Below are 23515 nucleotides of genomic sequence, written 5' to 3' on the forward strand. Positions count from 1 at the left end.
TTTCATTCTAAGACTACAAGAGCGTACCTTTGATTCAACTTTGTAAGGTTCTCCCGTACTGTAAAGCCTGACTTTACCATCGGCACATGTACCCTGCCTTTAAATACATTTTCCCTGTGATGTGTTCACTCCAGCGGCTGTGCAGTTTACAGATGTAAAGAGGTCCCCCGCTGGGTTCTACTTTTACCCTGTACAGCTCTTCCCGTTCCAGAATTAGATTGTGATCTCTTCAGGGCAAGGATGGATTGTTCGCAGTCTGTGCTGCGAACAGGGCCGCCTGTACAATTTTAATGAAATGCCTTTGATCTAATGTATCTCCATGCCCCACTTTATTTGGCAGACTTTTTTTTCTTTTCTTTTTTTTTTTGTAAGTCTGGATTTACATAAAGGGTTCTGAAACGACAAGCTGCGAGAAGAGGCAAAAAAAAGCAAGACGTGCTCGGCCTTCACGCGAGGCATGGGAGCAGTGTAAATGTTAAATTTTATGGCAAAATTAAGTACCAGAATACATTTAACTGCCTACATAGCCCTATAATTACTTTCAGCATTAGTTACTACTGCCGGTGAGTTATGGTATCAGGTTGCTTTAAAGAGGAAATAGTGGACTGAAATAGATTTGTACAAATAGTCGCAGCTTACAAAGTTTAATGTCCGCCCTGTCCACTTTTTTTACCTGTTATATATATGTGTGTGCCTACCGGGATTATTTGGGCTCAATTTACTCTCTTTGTCTTTATGTTTGTATATATAAATATATCTACTGAAATATTGCTAAATCTTTAAAGCCGTGCTTTCAAATTGAACTAAAATCATACTTTAAAAAATTGCGACTAGGCAGGTCCGTAATTGCAAAAGGGACAGACAATGTCCCTTTTGCAATAAAATAACCTCACCTGCCTAATCGCAGCTTTTAAATTCACTCACCTGTCCCTGATCTATTGCAGGGTCCAAACTTCTGCAGTCTTGATTGGACGGGCTGTGATAACAAAATGGAATAAATTCAGTGAATGAGTGTAGGAGTTCATTTAGCCCTGGCATTCCCAGGGGATGCCAGGATACCTGGCATATCCCATCATCCTGCATTGAGCCACTGAACAGATCTGGCTGCAATATTGAACTTTGTTCCCTGTAGCACTTCTTTTCAAACACAAGGTGTCCTCAGTCTCCCAGGTTGTATGACATCCAGTGTAAGAATGATGAAAGACTGTGTGTCATGGCCCTGCCCCCTGGATTTTCAATGCTGATGTCATCAATTCAGGGCCCCTCGCTGAACCCTTTAGGACTGCCCAAGGCAAACAGAGGACCAAGGAAGTGTACCCAGTGCATCATATGATTAGGAAACATTAGGAAATGGTAAGAAAAAAGTAATGTATAAAAACAGCTAAAAGAGAGCTCGTGACATGAAGAGAAGAGGTACTAAGAAGGGAAAGCATGAGGCCCAGGTGGGATTTACAGTGAAAATGCATGACCAAGGGAGAGCAGGTAATGCCGTAATGTACAAGAAAACATAACTCAATTGTTGACTATTGCAGACTTACCTCTCAGACTTAAGGGAAACTTACCTCCTTTAGGACTAACAGCTTAGTGATCCTTTAATACAATAGTGCTATGCTTGAATATTTAATAAATACACACAAATATGATTAGAGGCAAACACGTACATGCAATAAATTGACAATATTTATGTGTTCTATGTAAAATACCATCTTGAATCATAAAACAGACAAACGTTCCGTGCCAAGCCTTGCACACATGACTAGACAGAGACATGATTCATGCTTACGTGAGCAGCGTTATCTTTAACATGGAACTGCCTGTCTCCTATGCATAAAAATGACACATTACACAGCACCTTGATAACATCATTACCATCTTATTTATTAGATTAAGGCTGCCAATGCTTTTTCTCGACACTTTTGGCTTGGATGATTTTAAAGCAAAACTCTGGCCAAACAGATAAATATACAGATTAAATACAAAGGATAGAAGTGTTTAGGCGCAGCCTTATCTGTAGGGCGGGGGACCTGATTTCATTTTTGGGTAACATTTACAGGTCTCTTCCAGCCTGGGATTGGACAGCAAAGGAAGTAGCAGTAGAGTGATGGGGGCTCCGTGTGTCATCATGCTACTTGCACTGCAGCACAACTGCGAGGTTAGCCACCCGTTACATTTTGGTACAAATGTGGTGACAGGTCCCAGATCTAGCTCTGGGACGCACATACTTGTAAGATGCACTAATTATTTGTAAATAAATGTACAAGTTGTAGTAAATTAATAATGGAGAATGATGGATATTTATTGTATATTTATTGTAATAGGTCTCCAAGTTCCTGAAAAAGCGGACACGGGTCTGCGAAAGGTGTCGAATACTATTAACCTCCCTGGCGGTATGAATATTAAGTATTTTTAAATGTAAAAGCGGTACATAAAGTATTTTAAATTTCCCGCCTGGTCCGGCCTTCCAGCCACACGGTACTGCCTTCCAGCCACACACTCGGGAGCAGATTCCTGACTGGCATCTGCTTCCCCTGGCTTTGGGTCCCCAATGTTCACACGCCGTTGATCCAGGGACACAGCCTGCCCACCCTCCTGAGCCTAGGAACTGTACAAGGGAGGTGGTCTGCGGCTCTGGCCGGTGCGTCCCCCCAGCGGGGCCCTTCTCCTGACCACCGACCAGAGTCGCAGATCCCCAAATTTTTCTCACAGGCCACCAGTTGGTGACCACTGCAAAATATTATTGGATTGGGTTTTGCTGAATTGTTATGGATCATTTAGTGGCATATATAGGAAGCATGTGGCTGCCCCGTAGACGAGTGGTGTATATATCTAAATAATGCTACGTATATATAAATCTGATCCAATTTAGGTCTCATTTACATGAAAATTGTTCTCTCCCGTCACTAATCAGATTCAGATTTGAAGGGAAAACTGACATTTTGGGAACAGAAGTTTGGAAGTGATTGATGGCTGCTGGAGCTCCTATTCCACTTCTAAAATAGCAATTTTATAAAACCCCGGACAAGGAAATGTGTGACATGTCAGGTCTACTGTCCCCAGCTCGACTTTTTATTAGGATTTCCCTAAAGCCAACACTTTTTTTTAGTTTTGAATAGCGATGGGCACTGTTAGTTAGATACGGGTCTGACGGATGCTCTTGGGCATTCGTCTCGCCCGTTGGAGGGAAATCCATACACTTAGTCACTAGAATGGCTTTTGATGGGAGCCTGTTGCTAGGATACCGAGAGCAGCATCCCAATAGACTGCAGGTTGTTAGGGGAAGTACTGCCCCTGACAACCACCGACCAATAGGAATGCTGCCTGCTGTGTAAGTTAGCAACAGGCTCCTGGCAACGCTTCCATTGAGTAAAATATTCACAATAAAGATTGGTGATATAGTCAATGTTTGTCTGCTTGAATTGCTATAAAGGAAGAATAGGGAATGTGAAAAGTTTATGATCCCAAAATAGTGAATTGAACTTTACTCCTAGTTTTTGATAAAGTCTTAAGCTGCTATTACTGCTACAAGGTGTTTGGGTACTAGAATGTTAAAGGGAACATAACCTGGCTCTAAATAAACTGTGGTAGTCTAACTACAGGCCGGAATGTGGTCACTCTGAATGTGGCCACCCCATGATTCTGGTGTCATCTGATCCCCTAATAAAAGGAGGGGTATCCATTATCCTGGGGTCACCCATTCCCCCCAGCTTGAGGAAATAAGGGGGTATTCATCATCCTGGGGTCACTTGGTCCATCATCCACTTAAAGGAGGAGGTCACCATCATTCTGGGGTCACCTATTCCCCCCAACTTAAAGAGAGGAGGAGGTCCCCATCATCATGGGATCATCTGACCCCCCACATTGAGGAAAGAAGGGGGGTCACCATCATTCTGTGGTTACTTATTCCCCCAACCTTTAAGTAATAAAGGGGTCTTCATCATTCTGAGGTAATCTGCCCCCACATTGAAGGAGTGGGTTGCCATTATCCTATTGTCATCTATTCCTTGTACCTTGAAGAAATAAAGGGTTCTTCATCATTGTGGGGTCATCTGATCCCCTATCTGATAAAAGGAGGTGTATCCATCATCCTGGGGTCACCTATTCCCCCCATCTTGAAGAAATAAGGGGGTATCTATCATCCTGTGGTCACCTGCTCCCTCATCTAATCAAAGAAGGCGTTCACTATCATTCTGGGGTCACCCAATCAGCCCAACTTGAACAAAAAAGGGGGTATTCATCATTCTAGGGTCACCTGCTCTCTCATCCAATCAAAGGAGGAGTCACCATCATTAAGGGGTCACCTATTACCCCCACCTTGAAGAAATAAAGGAGTCTTCGTCATCCTGTGGTCACCTGCTCCCTCATTTAATCAAAGGAGGGGGGCCACCATTATCCTGATGTCACCTATTCCCCCACCTTGAAAAAATAAAGGGGTCTTCATCATTCTAGGGTAATTTGCTCGCTACCTATAACACCCTGACCACTATAAAAAGAAGAGGGTGTCCCCGGCATCCTGAAATTACCTACCCACCATCACATTCAGCCCAGGCTGCCCTGTTAACCACACAGAGGAAAGGAGGGGGTCTCCAGCCAGGTGAGGAGGATCTGTTATTTTGGGGTTACCCCAGGCTGCTTTGTATTTGCCCACCTGCCATCACCCCAGTGTTTTTCTCATCACACCTGAGGAGAGGGCCTTCTTCAACATGCTGGGTTTGACCCTTCAGCAGATCACAGGCCAGAATGTGGTCACCCTTTTAGTGTACCTAAATCCAGAAATTTACATAAAAGAGTAAACAACCCTTTAATGTTAAGTAAAAACTATGTTTTTTTTATGTGCAACACTTAGATGGCGGCGCCCGGAACGCATGCCCGAAGACGGATACCGGGGACACGCGGGACCCGATGGAAGAAATCGGACTGCCCTGTGGGGTCTTTTTTTTTTGTTTCAGGCATTTTTCAGTTTAGTTCCTCTTTAAGTCAGCACCCTGCAAAAAAAGTGGTGGTTGTAGTCAGCAGTGGGCCCCTGTGCAGAAATGCCATGGGCCCCTTCCCCGGTAAAACATATTGGTGCCCCTATAGACTAAGGAGAGTCCGGGGCCCCGATGCACTTTCCACCTCCCTATACCCTGCTGTAGTGTCACACACTTATGATTTTCTAATCTATCTCCCAGGGTCACTATTTACTTCATGTACATTTCTTGTCTGCAACCACAAACATCTGATACAGATCAGCCTTTCATCTTGTTGAATGCTACTAAGTTGGACCAGTCTGATCATTAGGGAAGAGACTTAGGATATGCTTCCTTCTGCCTGCAGCAGACTGATGATACCCCAGCCTTAGCAAACTATCTGGATCATTACTTTGCATTGCAATATTTTACAAGTAATTGGCCAGTGAGAGGATGGAGAACAGGAAATCAGTTTAATTTTAGGAAAGGCCGCCATATATGTGCAATGCACACGCTGGTTTCTAAGGTTACACACACGCTGCATTTGTCGCTCCTCATTGCACATGCACAGTCGGCTGTGAGGGCGCCTCTGCTGTCTCCTTTCTTGTGAGTCCCGCCTTGCCCGGTATTCATTTCTTCTCACAGTGTCCCCGAAGTGAGCGCGCACTGTCAGGGGCAGCGGGGACACCCCGACCTCGCAGCGCTTCACGTGTGACAGCACCAGCAGGGGGCGCGGCTATGACGTTTCATACCCCGCCCCACCCCGCGGTTGGTCCACACACTCCTTCCTCCCCTTACTAGACACGCCTTTCCCACCTCTGCGCCCAATCCCAGCCTTTTTGTCGTCTTCGCTTTAACATCACTGGTCCCGACGCGGCAGCTGTCACTTTCGCCGGCCAATCACTAGGTTTGTTTAGGGGGTTGAAGGGGTGTCACCCTTCTAAACCAATCAGTCATCGCCAAGAAAATAGGGCCGTCCCATACACGCCTTGCTTGTCAAAATACCCGCGCGCTGTTGGTAGCCCGGAACGTCAGTCAAGCCTCCGTCGGGGGTGTGGCCGGGCCGTCTCAGTCAGATCGTCACGTGCTTAGACAGGCGTGGTCGAGTTTACTCCGTCTCCGCCCCCCAGCCTGGCCTCGGGAGCGCGCGCGCGCCTCTTCGCCCTCCGCCGCGGGCGCGCTCTCTGCCTCTTGGAACCGGTCGCGAGGAGGAGGATGTGGCGCGCGGAGGGGAAATGGCTGCCGAGAACAAGCCGGAAGGTAAAGGAGCGCGGAAGGGGGCTCGGGCGACCGTGGCTGTGTGCCCGGGCTGGGTGTGTGTATGTGTGTGTGGAGGGGAGAGGAGAGAGAGACGGGCGGGTAGAGAGGGGCGGCTGACAGGAGAAGGGGAGGGCTGTGAGGAGGCAGGCGGAGGAGTGGGCACACTTTACTGACACCGCTCCCCTCACTTCACACACTGGAGGCGAGGAGCCGGGGGGAGCTGCTGCTGCTTCTACTACCCCCTCCCAGATCCCAGCAACCCAGGCTGAGCACCCTGAGGAAAGGAGGGGGTCTCCACCATCCTGGGGTCACCTGCTCCCCCATCTGATCAAAGGAAGGGGTCTCCATCATTCTGGGGTCACCTATCCCCCCTACCTTGAAGAAAACAGGGGGTCACCATCATTCTGGGTTCATCTGATAACAGGAAGGGGGTCACCATCATTCTGGGCTCATCTGATAACAAGAAGGGGGTCACCATCATTCTTGGGTCATCTGCCCCCCCCATCTCTATCACCCTAAGAAGAGGAAGGTGTCCCCGGCATCCCGAAACCCCCATCACTGACCCCTTCATTCCATCCTGTTGAAAGGAAGGGGTCTCCAGCCTGCCGAGGAGGATCTGCCATCTTCTTGGGTTACCTAAAGCTGCTTTTAGTCCAGGAGAAGGTCTTCAGCATCACCTGTTCCTTGTTATTTGGGCTTTTTTTTCTTTTCTCGGAGAAGGGCATCCTGGGTTTTGCCCCGCCAGTTGCACAGGTTTGCCCCCGAGGATCTGGGGATCACTTGCACCCTATAAGCTGCTTCATGTTGCCAGCCTGGGCTTCCCTGTTGACCACTCAGAGGAGGGGAGGGGTCTCCAACTAACCCAAGAGGGACTGCCATTGATTCGGGGTCACCCAGCCAGCGACCGCCCCTCTCCTCTGCCACTAGCTCAGGCTTCTTTACCTACTACTACCCTCAAGTGCAGGAGGGGGTGTTTATACCCTGGGGTCACCTCCTACTGTCAAGCCGGTGACATTCACTGCCGCCCCCAACTCAAGATTGCCTACTGAGAAGGAGGGGGTGGGTGTCTGCCAGCATTCTGGAGACAACTTTCACTACAACCCCCCCCCCCTCCTCAAAATCCAACCAGTCAATATCTACCTCCCCTTTTCTACCCCACACAATCCCCCCTATCTCTGGTTGCAGGGTTTCCTGCATACCAAGCTGCTAAGGTCAGGGGGGGTTTCTCAAGCTAGCTAACAGTTTCCTCAGGTCACTGACATCCCACCCCGATTCACCTGCCTTCTATTCCCTTTTTATTTACATTGTTGACTGTGGGCTTTTTTATTTTATTTTTACGAGGGAGGGTACCCTGGCATGGTATCTTGGCTTCCCAATAGAATCTTCAGCCACCTGACGTCTGTGTGATCTTGGCTTTTTTTTTTTTTTGGAAGACTACCACCACCAACGTCCTCATCATGTCAATGAACAACCTCGTGGAGGGACCTTTAAGCAGCCGACGTCAGACAGCTGGAAAGTATGGTAAATGGTGAAAGTCCATATTGTGGGACCTATTTCTGCCATGACATCTCCATCTATTTATTTTGATTATATTGTTGATCCATATTAGCTTGTGCAAGGAAAATGTGTTAGTCAGTTTCCATAGTAAAGAGTATTATTGTCAGGTTGTAGCAGACTCAGATAAACACCAAACTTTCCTTAAAATAAGCATCATGAAGTTTACTACACTGCACGCTATAGCACATGGCAGCCAGCATAGAGCCTTGATTTATAAGGAAAGGTTTAGCTTGCATGTCAAACACTACGTTTGTTTCCTATCATCCGTTCTTGTTTTCGAGGTGTTTATATCTCACATAAAAAAAAAAAATGTATGTTTGCTGGCTGTTACCGTCTGAGAAAGCATATGCTTATTTACAAATGTAGAGACATGCCACATCTGACGACGCTGGGCGTGAATGGCTCTATGGCGTCTATATAGTAAACCTACGATTAGACGTTCGGTCTGTGGAAAATTCCATCCTATTATTTTGATTTTTTTTTTTTGATTCGCCACGATAGGTCTGCCGCCACCAAATAAACCTCGATAATTGGTTATCTCGCCGTAGATTAGTTAGCAGCTGGTATTAATTGTGGCATCTTTAGCGATTGTGTGGTAACATTAGCTGCGTGTTTAATAAATAATAACATTGTAAAATGGCACTCAGTATAATAGTGTGATAAAAAAAAATAGGTAATTTGATAATCTTAGGTAACACTTAATATATTTCAAATCCACAAGGGGGTAGTGATGCACTATCAAGACACTTCCACTATAGACATGCTGAGTGTTTTTTTTTTCCTAAACCCCCCCTCCCCAAAATGCTCTGGCTGTTTCACAAAAATGGCACATTAGCATTTTAACTTCAAATACCACAAAGTATATTTTAATTGCCATGTTAAATTAATTTACAATTCTTGATAGCCTAGACATCTCCTTGTATTTTTTAAAATCTTTGCCCCCTTCCCATAGAGCACACGACCATTGTTATGTCGCTGATCATTTTGTAGGACGTGCAGACTGGTAAAGTGTTAGACATTCGTAACGTTGCGTGTTGCAGACCAAAAGAAAAGTATCAGGATGCAGAAACAAAAGACTGAGCAGTTTCAGTTTGTTTAAGGACACCGAATTTTCTTCAGCCTTATCTCTTGTTGCATTTATTTAGCTTGCACAGGCTTTTGCAAAGGGCAATATCTTGGATATTCAGTGTTTACTGTCACTTAAGGGCACCAAGTTTTTTTTTCTTTTAAAGGGCAATTTTTAAAAGGAAATAAAAAAGAGCAGATAGCCTAGATTTGTAGGTGACGAGTTCAAGATTGCTGGTTGTGAACCAAGCTTTTGAAGCATACCTTGCACTAAATATGACTTCCTTTTTTGTATTTTTTAAATTCATAATTTAATGTTGACAAACATGCAAGGGAAAAAAAGACCGGGCATGGTGCCAATCCAGTGATCAAAATCTGTTTTGTTGTAGAACAACAGAAGAATAAACAAATATGATGTGGAATTAGGGTTTAGCTTACCCAGGTCTGTTTCCGCTCATTGACTATGCATCAGACATGGTTAGCCATGCGCCTATAGACAGGCTTGTTCTCTGGAACACCGTGTAATTTGCAAACTTTGCACACCATCCGTGTACGTGTTTGGGAGCAGGCAAACCGGTCATTTTATTTTGTGCGTTACTTTAATGTTGAGGGTGTCTGGCCCAGAGAACCGAACGGCTTTCTTGCAATTTGTGTAAGCAGTTATTGTAGTCGTCACATTTAATGACTGATATACAATAGTTTGCTGATCGTAAAAAGCAGAAAATTGAAAAGTTTGTATGTTTCTGGTTGGCTGCGGTGTCTGTTTTGTTCAGCTGGGTATGAATACACCACCTGCTTCGTCTATACCAGCTAAAAATCCTGATTCTAGAGAACTGTAATCACCATTAATTAAATGTTATTCAGCAGGTATAGGCTACCTGTAACAGCTACTAATGTACTGTATAATTGTGGGTGTAAAACTGGATATCGATCCCATATTATCCATTTTTATATTTCCGCGGTTGTTTGGCCCCTTTTGTACAAGACTAATGCAGTAACCCACAGCAACCAAATAAAAAGACTTTCATATTGCTTTGAGCGGTAAATTGTACAAATTGCTGTTGGTTGTTGCTCCTTGCACTAGTTTATTAAATAATAACCCTGATAGTATTATTAACCACGAGGAATTAGGTTTACATGCTCAGCTTCATTTTCTGGCTTGAAACAAATGGAAGGAAAACCTCAGGCTTGACATGACCTTATTCATAAGTTGGCAGCGATGTACTGGAATCCACGTCAGCCGTAGAAAATAAAAGTGATTGAATGACATCATCTTGCATCCGAGTAGGACTGTGCATTATAAACACATTCAATATATTAATAAATAGGTTTTAGCCCTTTTTATATTCAAGGGCATACATCCAAAAATGTCAAATGCAAAAATTACACTTGTTTTCTTGATTTTTTTGGAGCTGTGGTATTAGCCAGTGATACAAAAGCAGGTTTTTTATTTCTGGTCGCTGTCCAAGGTGCTGAACATACAGGGGGAATCCCTTTCCAATAGTCGGCTGCCTTGTGTCAGTCCTGTCTGCTCAACACTAATGCACATTATTCATACTTTGTTCTCCATCTCTAGCATCAGCACAGCTTTAGTATTTTAATTACTCTGTGTTCTATATTACAACAGTAAAATAGGACATGATATAGTAAACACAACTGTTTGATGAAGCCAAGCAGCAATTTTTACAGACTGATTTACTAGTGTGAACCCAGAGCCGTAAATTTCAGTGAAGTCTTGCAAATCGGCTGATCAGCAGCCTCAGTTGATTAACTTTACGTGTTTTTTATTCTTTAATTTTATTTTTTTCTACCAGAGACTTGTCTTCCTATCTTTATCTACACCGAGTATCGACGGTAGTATATATTTTAACATATTTATCAGTCTGTACATCTTGCTTGTTTATTTAGGAATAAGTGCAGATGCCTCCTGTAAAAACAGACTGAATAAAAATTTTTGGCAAATCTCAATGCTGTTTGTTGCATAGCTGATGCCGAAGGAAGGGATTACGTTAGTGATGTGTGTAATGACGTAGCATATAAATTAACCTTTTAACGGCTTAAGGGACAGTTTTTATCAGGGATTCTTTAATGAGCGGAGGTCTACACATAAAATACAGTAATAAAAAAAATAATGGTAATTTCTACATCAGTGTAGGGAAGGAAGAGCTATGAAAAATTGATCACTGATTGTGTAGGTTACTAAAGATTACTCCCTCCACCAATATCTGTTCAGCTGCAAGGTCAAAGCAATCGAGGTCTCTAAAATGTCACGATTGCATGTATAGTTGTGTATCATAATTAGACTGGCTGTTTAGTGATTGATTGAAAGCTTCTTTACCAACTGAGTTGGGGCTTTATCATTGTCTACCCCTTGGCTCAAGTTCTGGGATTTCTTTTTATTGTGAAAGCAATGATTGCTTTAAACATTGGTGAAAAATAAATCCTTTTGTACTTTTGCCATGCATCATCAAAAAGGTCATGCTGCTTTGTGTGGTAGATACTGAAGTAATTATGCTATTATCATCTTGAATGCTGTATAATGTGCCAGAATTGCATATATTTTGAAAGCAGGCTGTTGGGTAAGGTTAATCCTTTTTTTTCTTTTTATTTCTTGTGTTTTAAGCGGAGACCTGGTGGGGTCCCAGTCGTATCTCGAGGCAGTTTTGTTATGCAGAAAGGCACCTTGTGGTATTTAGTGACAGACAGGACCAACAATGAAGCTGAAGCTTTCTGAATGCTAAATCTTCAAGCGCCGTGTGGTTTAGGAGCAACCTGTTTAACACGCGTACATAGGAGCACCATACGGTTACCTACAGACTGCATGTTAAATATTAGTGGTTACCTGTGAAACCACATGCTGCGAAAGCTTCATGTTGCTTTAGTTAAAGGACTACTGATGAAGCAGTGTTTGCTTTTGCTACATATTTTTTTTTCCTATAGAGCAAAACATAGTTAAAAATTCCTGAAGGGTTTTGAAATTGAAATATGATCCTATTGATTGTGGGGAGATTTTATTTCTTTCTCTGTTATAATAGATGTGCGCTTGATCTTGGCAACAAAGTAACTAAATTTTCTTTTATAAAAGGGAACTAGTCATGATTGGGCTGATGTAAGTCTAAACATAGTAATAGTATAGAATTTATAGTAGTGTAATAGTATAAAGGTGCAGGTGTCAGTATGAAAAAACATTTACCTTCTTAAAAGCTTTTACATAGGTTAACCTGACTCTTAAGATTGAGAGAAAGGTGTGACAGGTAAACCATGAAGCTGGCAAAATAGAAAATTAGATAGATGATACTTTCTGCCCCAAACATAGTTTTGTTACTTATAGAAATGTTATTTGTTATTTTTTTTTTTTTTTTTTTTTTTTTTACTTTTAACTGCATGTCAGCTCTGTCCGTTCTTCAATGAGGTTGTGCAATGTTGTCGCTGTATGTGGGAGCCTTAAGCTGGCCATGGACTGGTTAATGATTTTATTAGTTCAGATGTTAGATTTTTGTTGTGTTCAATGTTTTTATTGAATCTATTTAGGGCTAGGACATTTTCAATCACTATGCAATCGATAAATTGCCTGGTGGTTTTTAGACTGATGGGTGTTTGGGCCTATGGATGCATGGCTCTCTCTCTCTCCCCCGTTACTCTTTTCTCTCTCTCCCCCGTTACTTTTTTTTTCTCTCTCTCTCCCCCGTTACTTTTTTTTTCTCTCTCTCCCCCGTTACTTTTTTTTTCTCTCTCTCTCCCCCGTTACTTTTTTTTTCTCTCTCTCCCCCGTTACTCTTTTCTCTCTCTCTCTCCCCCGTTACTTTTTTTTCTCTCTCTCTCCCCTGTTACTCTTTTTTCTCTCTCTCTCTCCCCTGTTACTCTTTTTTTTTTCTCTCTCTCGCCCCCCCCCCCCTCCTTAGCCATTTTTCTTACAGACTTTAGTTCTACTTTAAGGCTGGGTCTACACAGACGGTTTCCCCAGCGTTTAACCTGAGGCTATAAAAGCCCATGTGTAAAATTCCAATGAGCTAATCTGAACTAGGACCACCATGTTTTTGAGCGTTATTGAGCGTTTTTTTGCAACGTTTTAAAAATTAAAACGTGGGGTAAATGAGTCCATTGATTTAGTGGGGGCATTTTCATGCGTCTTCCCGCGTTTATAAATGCTTGATAACTTAATTGTCGTAAAAACGTGACAAAGACGTTTTCCAGCGGTTTACAGGCAAGCTTTAAAACGCCTGAATTTCATGGACTTTTAAAGCCTCCGGTTAAAACGCTGGGGAAGAAAATACATCTGTGTAGACCCAGCCCAAACTATCACTGAAAGTAAAAATATTTTTTTTGTTTTATCCTTTTTAGGGTTTGATAATGTAAAGGTAGAGCACTTGCTAGGTTTTTATTGCTGTCTGTCCACAAATGTGAAACTAGCATCAGTCATTCGGCTTAAACATTGCGCTTATTCAGTGATCAGATTCAGCATCTACTTTAAATTTGCTAAATTTCCTTATTATCCTATCCTATTCATTGCATATGTGATCATACAGCCCAATATTGTATAAGCCAAAGTTTCCCAACTTTTTTTTTTAACATAGGGGGACCCCTGAAATAACTTTTATGTCTTCAGGGTACCCCTGATATAATTACTATACCCCTAACAACCTTTAAAGTACCCCTGGTTGAGAAACACGGACATTAATTTGGAGGTAATTTAAGGACTTCTCTGTAACATATATGTAAAAGGAATTGGTTTGATGATCTCATCAATACTTTCTAAAGTTCTAAAAGCTTTTTTTAAGTGTAGTTTGTAATTATTTATCTGCACATGGTGCAGCCTTAATTGTATTATTACATAAAGAGGTTTTCTTTCATTGCAGTACTTTACTGTGGTTGTGTGTTACTGTTGCTTCTCACAATGCAAACCTGTGAGTCACCCAACTCCTAGAGAATGATGCACTACCCTTATCGCTGATATCTTTTTATGCAGGTATAATCTTCATTTATGTATTCTCAACATCATTACTAAATATATTGAAGGACAAGCAAATAATAGTGTGCTGCACATACATTTTTTTTTAGAGAAGTACTACAATGGCAACCTGAGTTCTTAGGAAAAATACAATACATCTTTTGCTTTAGATGACATGCTCATTTTGAGTCATCTGACGTAGGCTGTAATGCATGCGGTGTGCTAGCAGCTAAAGTGGACTTGCCCACTAGAATGTAGGCTTTCCTAATATTCGTTAAGAGGTGAGTTTTGCATTAGCTAGGTCTGCTGTAATATGGAAAGCCCCGCTTTAAAACTAATTTCCAGTATTTCTTTATTAAAAAAAAAAAAAAAAAAAAAATGTAATCATCTGAAAATCTTAGAATTAGCTTAATTACAGTCACCTGTGATTTACTGCATAACAACCCTCAGTCTGAAAAAGAAGGGCTTCATCAATCATGTTTTGCTGCATTTAAATGTGCTAATAAAGAACAAACTGAAAGGAAATGTAAGAGTAAAAAGTTCACCTCATGGGTCTTGCTGCTCCCTCCCTGTCCTGTCCCAAACTAAGAGTGGAAAGGTGACTTGGCTGTGATGCTCAACTGAAATACTAGTCACAAGGCTGGCTGTGCTGTGTTGCAGGGCCGTGCATAGATTTGATGTAGTGTTTAATCCAGAAATGTTTTAAAGCTGGGTGGGAAGGAATTGTAGGTGGGTAGTAGCCCCCGTATTGTGACCCAACTCTTCAGTAACCATCCAAAAACAGCCAGGTGGTCACTGAAAGGAGCCGGGTGGTGCGCCCAGCTAAAAGAGGCTGGGGAGAACAAAAGTACAAATCCTTTGCCAAGTAAAACAACCCCCCCCCCCCATATATGTATTTCAGTGGTGTATTTAGCAGTTTGCATGGAGTTCGGCTTTAATGTCTTTTCTTTTACCTGTGTAGATCGTTCTTTCTTTAGCTGCAGTGTGGGAATTCTATGTCGTCTCTACCCGTCTGTTAATAAATGTACATGGTCTTACTTGGTCATTTGAAATACATCATGGATCTTCCCCATCTTTGCAGTTAAGCTCAGAAATACAGTGAGCAAGTCTCTAAGGATATGAAAACTTCGGAAGGAAAAAAAGACTTGGGGATGACAAAGATCATTTTTGATTTGGTGTGGTGCGCAGTAAAATTTTATGATCCATGTTGGCTCCTTAGGGAATATAAAATGCACCGAGCATGAAGAAACCCATAAAATTACCCGGGATTTCATATTGTTTGTAATTAATGTGGGGTCTCTGAGGTTTCTCATGGCTGTCTGAGATTTCCTAACTAAATAAAAGTACAACTCGTCTATTTTTAGATGTAAATATCTCGCTGAAAAGGCAGGCAGTTTTTATAGAGCTGGGTGAATGAGCTACCTGTGCTCTGCAGCTCAATTTAGAATCCTGGTTATTATTTGGAACGGCTGTTTATGCCTCGCCATGTAAGTCTTAGGTCTTGCTGTAATTGCTCTCTGCTTGTTTGCTTAGTTTTGTGCTAAAGAAACTGCTTGAAGAGCAAGTAATTCTAAAATGTGTTAAATCGGGCAAAAGAGCTACTGGCAAATTTGTACATTGAAATTTCTTTATTGCACAAAAAATAATACTTTGTATATTTTTATTAATGCCGTTGAATGTTTTTTTTTATTTTTTTATTTTTAATGGCGAACTGGGGTTTTAGCTTCTGAACAGCTGTTGTTCCATTGACATTGCATTTGTGTTATTGAGCGTGAATTCTAATGTGAAAAAAAGACTAAAACAATGCCATTGTATTTCTTACTAAAGTTTTAGCAATCCTTCCCATGCCTATTGTATACCGTACTAAAGTTTTAGCAAACTTTATTGGAGAATCTTGTTTTCGTGTTTGAAGGATGTTTGAAGGGGCCACACTTTTGTTCGATGTGTTGCTGAATGGGAGGTTGGAGGATTTGCTAGAATACCTTTACCAGTGCCAGTTTTGTAATAGAAGAAACATCTCACACCCTGTACTCTTGTAGCGGTATTGCTAGATTATTACTAGAAATGAAAAGCTGCAGTAAGCTTAAGAAAATACCTGGCTAAAATTTGCAGAATTACTTGCTTACTTCACTTAGGATTCATTTGCTGTGCCTGTCTTTCTCCCTCTTCTTCATGGAGTTTGCGTAAGTTTGCTTTCACAATCCAAAAATATATTAGAGGGTTGATTTGCATCCTACCTGGCAAAGCATCTTTATGATATTTGCTTGGGCTTGCTTCCACAATCTGAAAATATAATGGCTTTATAGGCTTTCTCCCGAATTAACCGTTTCTTGTTTTTAGAGTGGTAAGACATCCGATTGTGTGCTCCTGCACGATAAGATTGCAAGTGGTTCTGTGTATTTAGTAAGGCAGTGCATCATATGTTGGCGCTATAAAAATGTAGGATATTAATTCTAGGGCAGCTTTTTACTTATGTGGGCTATGAATTCTGCTTGGCAATCCTGCACAGTGATGTCAGAATTCTTAAGTCTGCTTTGAGGAAAATAAAGTATGACACTATTCGACTACTTTTATCCTAACAAAAATTAAAGTTTATCTGCATCCAAAACTTGTCAATGGTTACAACCCATGTGTTTTTTTATTTGTAGGATTTTCTGTTTCTTGTCTGTGATTGTTTTGTCCGTAGGAATAGGAGTTAGGTGAAATGGCCCTAATGGGGACACACATAGTTAAAACCTTTAGACTATGTTCAAACTGGCCATGAGGTTGTGGTTTTATTGTTACGTTATCAAACCATCAAAAAAGAAGACTTTTTAGGCATTCAACATATAACAATTATAAGCGACGTGTAGCTAACAAATATTTATTTAAACTTTAAAAACATTGTTAAAACATACAGCACAATATTTTCCTAAAAAACATGGTCTCTATCAGATTTTTGATGAAAAAAGGTCCCAACAGTTTACTGCATATTAGGCTTATTACTGATTCACAATGCGTTTCGCGGACCAACTTTTACGCTTCATCAGGAGACAATTAAGGAAGTGGCAGTGAGCCCCATCCATTCAAGTGAAACCACTCTGATAATAAAATGTTTACAAAAACCTCTGTATATGAAGGAATTCCTTTTCTCCTCATACATGGGTTTGAAACCCTGTGAGCGGCACGGATTCTCTTGATCCGAAAGCAGGTCTGAACGTCCTTTTTCTTAGGGTATGGAACGGTTACAACTCAAGTTATCATTTTACCTTTCATTTACTAGCACAGTGGCAAAATTGTTAACAGGACACAGATACAGAATTTGGACTTAGACAACTGACCTCCTGGGGGGGGGGGGGGGGACATGCAAGGGTTGTAACTATTCCTCACACCATTTTTTTTAAAATTTTGCTAGATATGTAATCTTTACATAGATTACTTTCAATACAACCTCATATCAAGACCGGTAGAAAATGAAGAGCTTCAAACAGCTGAAGTTGGTAAACGTTAAACCTGCCCCCTATTGTGTCTTGATAAATCTGTAATATACCTTTAATGAAATGGGCACCTTGACTATAAGCAATAGGGAGCCTTGGGAGGATTGGGTCTGGGATTTTTGTATACTATGTATACAGCTAGTCTAATGGCAGCAATGATTTCCAGACTTTTCAAGTTTCTCAATTGGTCAAGTTCTGCTCCAGGATCTATACTTTGCAAAACCCTAAGAACCACAATTGTAATAATTACGCATTTTGTGATGAAAGCAGAACAGATATAACATTACAAAGCTAATTACTTTAAAGAAGGTCATGCAGTGTTAATTATTTACATATTTTTATACTTTTTTCCTGCCGTTTCCACCGTTTTAAGAATTGCACATTTAATTAAGTAGTGGGACAGACAGAACAGAGGTTTCCAAATATCCACAGCATGAACTACAAGGCAAATTATTACTCTGAGTGCCGTGTAAGGTTTATTAAAAGACTTAATCAACAAAAACTTCTCGTTAAAAAATATAATCAAACCCAATATATTTTTGTTTCAGGCACTTAAGCATTTTTTTTGTAGTTATTTAAGCCATTATATCCTTTTAAATACCAGTTCTTTGAATCCTTTCATCTGTCCCTTTGCTGCTATAAGAATCTTAGCTGTCATTCATTTTTGCAGCATATCCCTCTGGCAGGGTGATGAGCGATTTTTGTAAGAGCTGCAGAAATTATCTCAGGAGTGTTTTGTAGCTATGAAAAACACTGTTCATTGAAGTCTGTAAAAGAGCTGTGTCAAAGTGAATTTTGTTTCTGAGCTGCTGACCGATTTTACAGTCATTTAGATCACGAGATCTTAACCAAAGTTTCTATATTACTTGGGGGTAAGAGCAATAACCGTTTTAGGGAAAATATAATGTGAGAACCCCAAAAGCCCAAAAAATCTTTCCCTAGCAGCCCTACCGTTGGGGTCCTGGAAAGAAGTAGCAAATCCATTTCTGTCCTTGCCCCCTTCCCATCCTCAAAACGGCCCCTGGTTATGGAAACAAACAAAGTTATAAGACTAGATCTCCAGAGTAAAAAAAAAAAAAAAAACATGAAATGAACTTGAATTTAAAGTTGGGATGTCAGACATGCAACTACCCTGGATTCCATGTTGGGATTTCAATAAAACAGCTAAAACCTTACTAAGTGTAGCTAGCATGTTTATGACCTGTTTGTAAAAAATACGTGATAAAATTCATATACAAGTAGTCCTCAGGTTAAGGACATCCGACATACAGACGCCTCTTAGATACCAATGGGGCTTCCCTGCTTGTTCTTGTGCAGGACAGAGGCTTGGAGGGGGCGGTTTGCATGACTTAAAGAAGAAATCTTTTGCTAAACAGAGCTGAGGTTGTCGGTGATCTTGGGGGGTGAGCTTTTCTGCAGCCTCTTGTAACTCTTTAATACCCAAGACAAACTCTGCATTTTTTTTTTTTTGCATATCAAAGCACAGCTTGCTCCAGAAGTTTATGAATGTCTAGGCTCCATAAAGTTTTTTTTTTTTTTTTTTTTTTTTTTTTTTTTTTTTTTGCTTTGTTTGTGAGGATTTTATACAGTAACTGACACCACACTGACTAATAATATGTTAAGACAAACATCTGTCCTAATTGCATTTATTAAAATAATGTACCTGTTCCAACTTGCATACAAATTCAACTTAAGAACAAACCCACAGTCCCTATCTCATATATAACCTGGGACTACCTGTAGTTTTCTTCTAGTTTTGTTCCTGACTATCCATATGAAATTTGAAGCAGATCCATTCATCTCCTTCTAAATCATACTCTTATTTGATTAGTAATGCTTGATAGGAATCTTTTCCGATACTCAGAGCAGTTTGCCAGTAACTGCTACAAGTATCCAAGCCATTCCCAAAGTTACCCAGTGGAAATGCTATCCCCAGTGTTACCCACTGATGTAACCCACAGGTTCAAAAAAAGTAAACTGAATAGGTTAAGCATTGCAGGCAAGGGTGTATTATAAACCAGAGCGTTTTAAAACAAAACTGCCAGTAGATTTATAACATTTATTTGATATGGAATCTGCCCAAGTTCTACATGGCATTGTTCTTCCCAGCCCCTTTTATCTGGGCACACCACCTGGCATTTTTCAGTAACCACCTGGCTGTTTTTGGGTGGTTACTGCACAGTTGGGTCACAGTACAGGGGCTGCCACCCGCCTACAATTTCCTCCCACCCGGCTTAAAGAAAAGTTCTGGGTTGAACATTGCTCTTTAAGAAAAAGAGCCAATAAGATGCATTGCATGCCATTTGCCGATCGTAGGAGAGAGCAGATAGCAGAGCTCATTTGTTTTTCTTCTGCTTGTCCTTCATAAGGCAATGTACACTTGTTAGATTTTTGTCGTTAGATTTCATGATTCTTTCCAACAACAAAAGACTGAAAGATGCATGGACGAGCGCTGTTCTGCTCTATGTAGAGGGGGGAAAATGAGCCAGCGGCACCCAGCTGCGCTCACTCCTCTTCACTTGCAATGTGGTCGTTTGTGGATCCGTCAGGACTGATCCATAAATGACGTTGGACAAGAATCATTTGACGTGTGTACGTAGCCCAAGCTGGGGCCTTAGATGTGACCAGGCTGCATCGCCTAACTTCAGTGAAGAAACTGTTCAGTCTCTGCTGTTCAGCATTTATTAAGTCTTGTATAGCTGCCTTGTAATGTGAAAAATGATTGCAATCCCTTTAAAATGTTTACTTTTTTAATTATTAGAGCAATTTATTTAGAAGATAATGAAGGTTAAAGGAATAAGGAAAGAAACTCTTTGAACCAGCAGATTACTGCTCTGGAGTAACCTTGTTGATTGTAAACACCTGGTAGGGTCTGACCAAATGATTCATTAGTGCAATGCTATTACTGTTGGCCCTCAAAGGAAAATACAAGTACAAAGGAGGGTGGATGATTTTAGAGTAGGATAAGAGACCTATTTGCATTTAAGAGGTATAGGAAATATATATATCTCTATATAGACATATAAATCTCGGCAGCAACAAGTGTTTTGGTTGACAATTATTCTTCAAGACTGTTCAAAGATCAATACAATTAAAATAAGGGGATTTTAGACCACTGCTCTTAAACAAAGAACTGTTTCATCAAGCCAGGAAAAAAGTTCTCTTTTCCTCGCAAGACATCAAATGTGCTTTTAATGCTCTCCGGTTTTTCTGGGTGTTGTGTGAAAGGCGGCCTTCTCATTATCGCTACTTTTTAAACCGATCATTTCAAGTCCAAAGTCTGTGTTTGTGTTTTTTTTTTTTATTATTTCTGTTATTTGCGTTTGTAAACCATTTTCTATTCTTTGTTTTCCCTCTATTTAGATGATCATGGAAACAGCAATGGCAGTCATGTAAAGATCTTTTTACCCAAGAAGCTGCTAGAATGCCTACCAAAATGTTCAAGCTTACCAAAAGAGAGGCATCGTTGGAACACTAACGAGGTATTTAAATAATCAGTTTGACAGAAGAAGTAATTATTTTCTGATGTTTTGCTTTATTTTACTTCTGTCGTACAATTGTGGTCTTTATTAGCTCCCCTTTCTGAAATGGCTGTGGATAGACGTGACTCCACCACTTTGAGGGTGTAGGCACGTGACTCCACCACTTTGAGGGTGTAGGCTTAAACTTGATAATCTTGAGCTACAAAAAATAAGAACATGTCTTCGTTGTGCTTTATTAAGTATTGTTTAGACTGAGGATCCAGCGCTTAGGCTTTTTTTTTAGTGTGTGTTTTGAGGGAGTCAGTCACTGTGACGGATTTGCTTGGACATTGAGCATAAGCGATGTTTGTCAGGTCAGTCAGTGTCCAGATTAATATTCCAGTAATATGGCAGATAATTCGTACAGTGTCTAGAACTCTTGTCTCCAAAAACCTGGGCAAAAAAAGAACAACAAAACTCCAGGTTTCTAGTAGCTGTTTACTAAGTTGCACAAATTTAAATTTTTGCCTGGTTTTTCAATCTGTGAAGTGCACATTCGAGTTAAAACTGTTGTTTTACTTGCTTAGTGGTAATTGTGGCGTGGTGAATCCTAAAATAAGCCTGCAACAGAAGGAAGGAATGGCCCAGCCTCAACTTTACCAGGTCAAGGCAGTATTTGTTAAATTGAGCGCCCTAAAGGTTTGGAGCTCCCAGGGGTGTTTGGGTAGAAAGCTGCTGGTATGCACAGGCAGGTCTAAATTCCTAGGTTCAACATTAGTGTCCAAGAGACACTGTGAATTTGCCCATTGGCGTCAAAGTGACTGCATTTGCATAAAACCCACCCCAGGAAAGCATATTTACCCCACCATGCTCTAACCGAAACATCCCTGCCTGCCTATACTTTACTGTTAGGTGGTGGTTGCTTATTCCCATGCTCCACCAGTTTAAGGATGAAAATTGTGCCCTAGGTGGGCAAAGTGTTGCTTACATTTTCTGAAAGCTTTATCAAGGTCAGAAAGTCATATCTGTATAACAGCCAGACAAGCAGCATTTTCAGAAAGAGGTAACCAATGGCATTTGAATTAATTTCAGCAAATTTCCTAACCAAGCAAAAAGTCAGCTGCATGCAAGAGCACTGTGTACATTGATCCAGCCTTTATTATCATACTGAATCTTTATCATTTTACTTTTGCCTCATATATAATGCAGCTTGTGTTTTAGGTTTCCTGGTTATTTTAGGGTATTTGTTTCCAAGAAACTGATTTTGTCAGATTTGTGGAGTTAGCAATACTTGTTTCCATGACATCAGTGGCTTTAGGTGGCCTCTTCTATGGGTTTTGAGGTACCCCTAATTGCCGATGACCAGTAAGAAGAGGTGAGCTGGCACCCGGTAGGTGACATAGTGGCTATTTACGGAGTGTAAATACTAGTTGCTATGGTTCCAATCTGGTTTATTTTGTTTTTTTTCTTTGCTGATTTTATTATATGACAAACATGGTTTGCATGTTTGGAAATGGCTTCTAATTAATGACTCCTTGAAATGGCTCTTTAGGCCAATAAAACTTCTATACTTTACTTCAGAACAAGGAAGCGCCTATATATTGCTTCTTCATTTGTCTTTTTTTTCTACCACGGAAACAAAATACAAAATTCATTTTAACAAGTTTTCTTTGATAAATTGTCTACCCACCCCATTGTTAATGCATGTTACTCTACAAGAAATGTAAGTATATTAGGAAGTGTTAAACAACACTTTATCATACAATAATGCATGCTGTTTTTATTAAAAGCACAGACAAAACTTTGTTTCTTTGTGAACAGAGTGCAGAAATAAATAAAACCATTTGTTTGGCTTTAAAGCTAAATCTGCTTATCCTTTAACTTTTCAATATGTTTTTAATTTTATACTTGGTGATGCCATTGTTGCGTCTCCGTGCTTCTTTATACAATGCATGCAGATAATGACCTGTGGGAGGAACCAGCAGAGTGATTTTATATATATATATAAATTTCTGAAATTATATATATAAGATTTCTGAAATTCTCGTAGAACCCTACATCATTTATGCAAGTATCACATGCCCATGATGGGTGGAAGTCTTTCTGGAGCTGCAAACTTTCTTAAGCAGAAAGCATTTGCATGGATACCACCCTAGGTAATGCCACATTTGATGTTGAGCCTATTTGATTTAGGGATCGGGAATCCAGTAAAAAAAAAAGGGGCATGCTAGAGACAGTCAGGCTGGTGTGGATTGCTAATGCTGGGAAATCCCCAGCCAGGAAATGATATGGACTCTATCTGACTTAAGCTCATAGCCTATAGTGCAATTAGAGTAAACATTTTAAATAGAGGTAGGAAATGTATAGAAGGTTGCAAGACTGAAGCAAAGGCTGCTTAAGCCACTTTTATTTTGCACTGGTACTTAAATTAGCTTTTTGTACATTAAAATAAACCTAAAAACACCAAAATATTATGTTTTGAGATCAGATTGGAAATTTTGCCTGTTTCTGTTCTTTGTTTATAGAACAGGATACAAATGCAGTCCTTTATCAAACCCATGTGTTCAGCAAAAAAAATAAAAAATAAATGAGTGCACAAAACCATTATAAAGCATAAAACCACTATAAAAAATAGATGAGAATAGGTTGAGTAAATTGATACCAGATATCTAAAGACTTTAATAGTCATTGAGGCAATCTGTGATCTGCAAAATGTAGGTGATACTCAAGAAAAAAAAACTTTTACAGCTCATCCTTTCAGAGTTGGCTATAAATAATGGTTCTACAATGATTTTCTTTTTC

The 23515-nt window shown here is 40.7% G+C and overlaps 1 protein-coding gene across 6 annotated transcripts in view; it reads left to right on the top strand.

Moving 5' to 3' along the window:
• The first annotated feature begins 6038 nt into the window (after positions 1–6038).
• CAMTA1 (calmodulin binding transcription activator 1) overlaps positions 6039–23515 on the top strand; it is an 884829-nt gene continuing 867352 nt past the window's right edge. For 4 of the 6 annotated variants that reach the window (XM_072426012.1, XM_072426011.1, XM_072426014.1 and 1 more), the window contains exons 1-2: positions 6263–7727; positions 20616–20734. In XM_072426012.1, coding sequence (XP_072282113.1) covers positions 7664–7727; positions 20616–20734 — 183 coding nt within the window. In that variant the 5' untranslated portion in view covers positions 6263–7663. Of the gene's footprint in view, positions 6207–6262; positions 7728–20615; positions 20735–23515 lie in introns of those variants that run through there. The other 2 variants (XM_072426016.1, XM_072426015.1) reach the window with 2 other exon arrangements.

This window comes from Pyxicephalus adspersus, chromosome 11, assembly GCF_032062135.1.
Source record: "Pyxicephalus adspersus chromosome 11, UCB_Pads_2.0, whole genome shotgun sequence".
NCBI classification, from domain to species: Eukaryota; Metazoa; Chordata; class Amphibia; order Anura; family Pyxicephalidae; genus Pyxicephalus; species Pyxicephalus adspersus.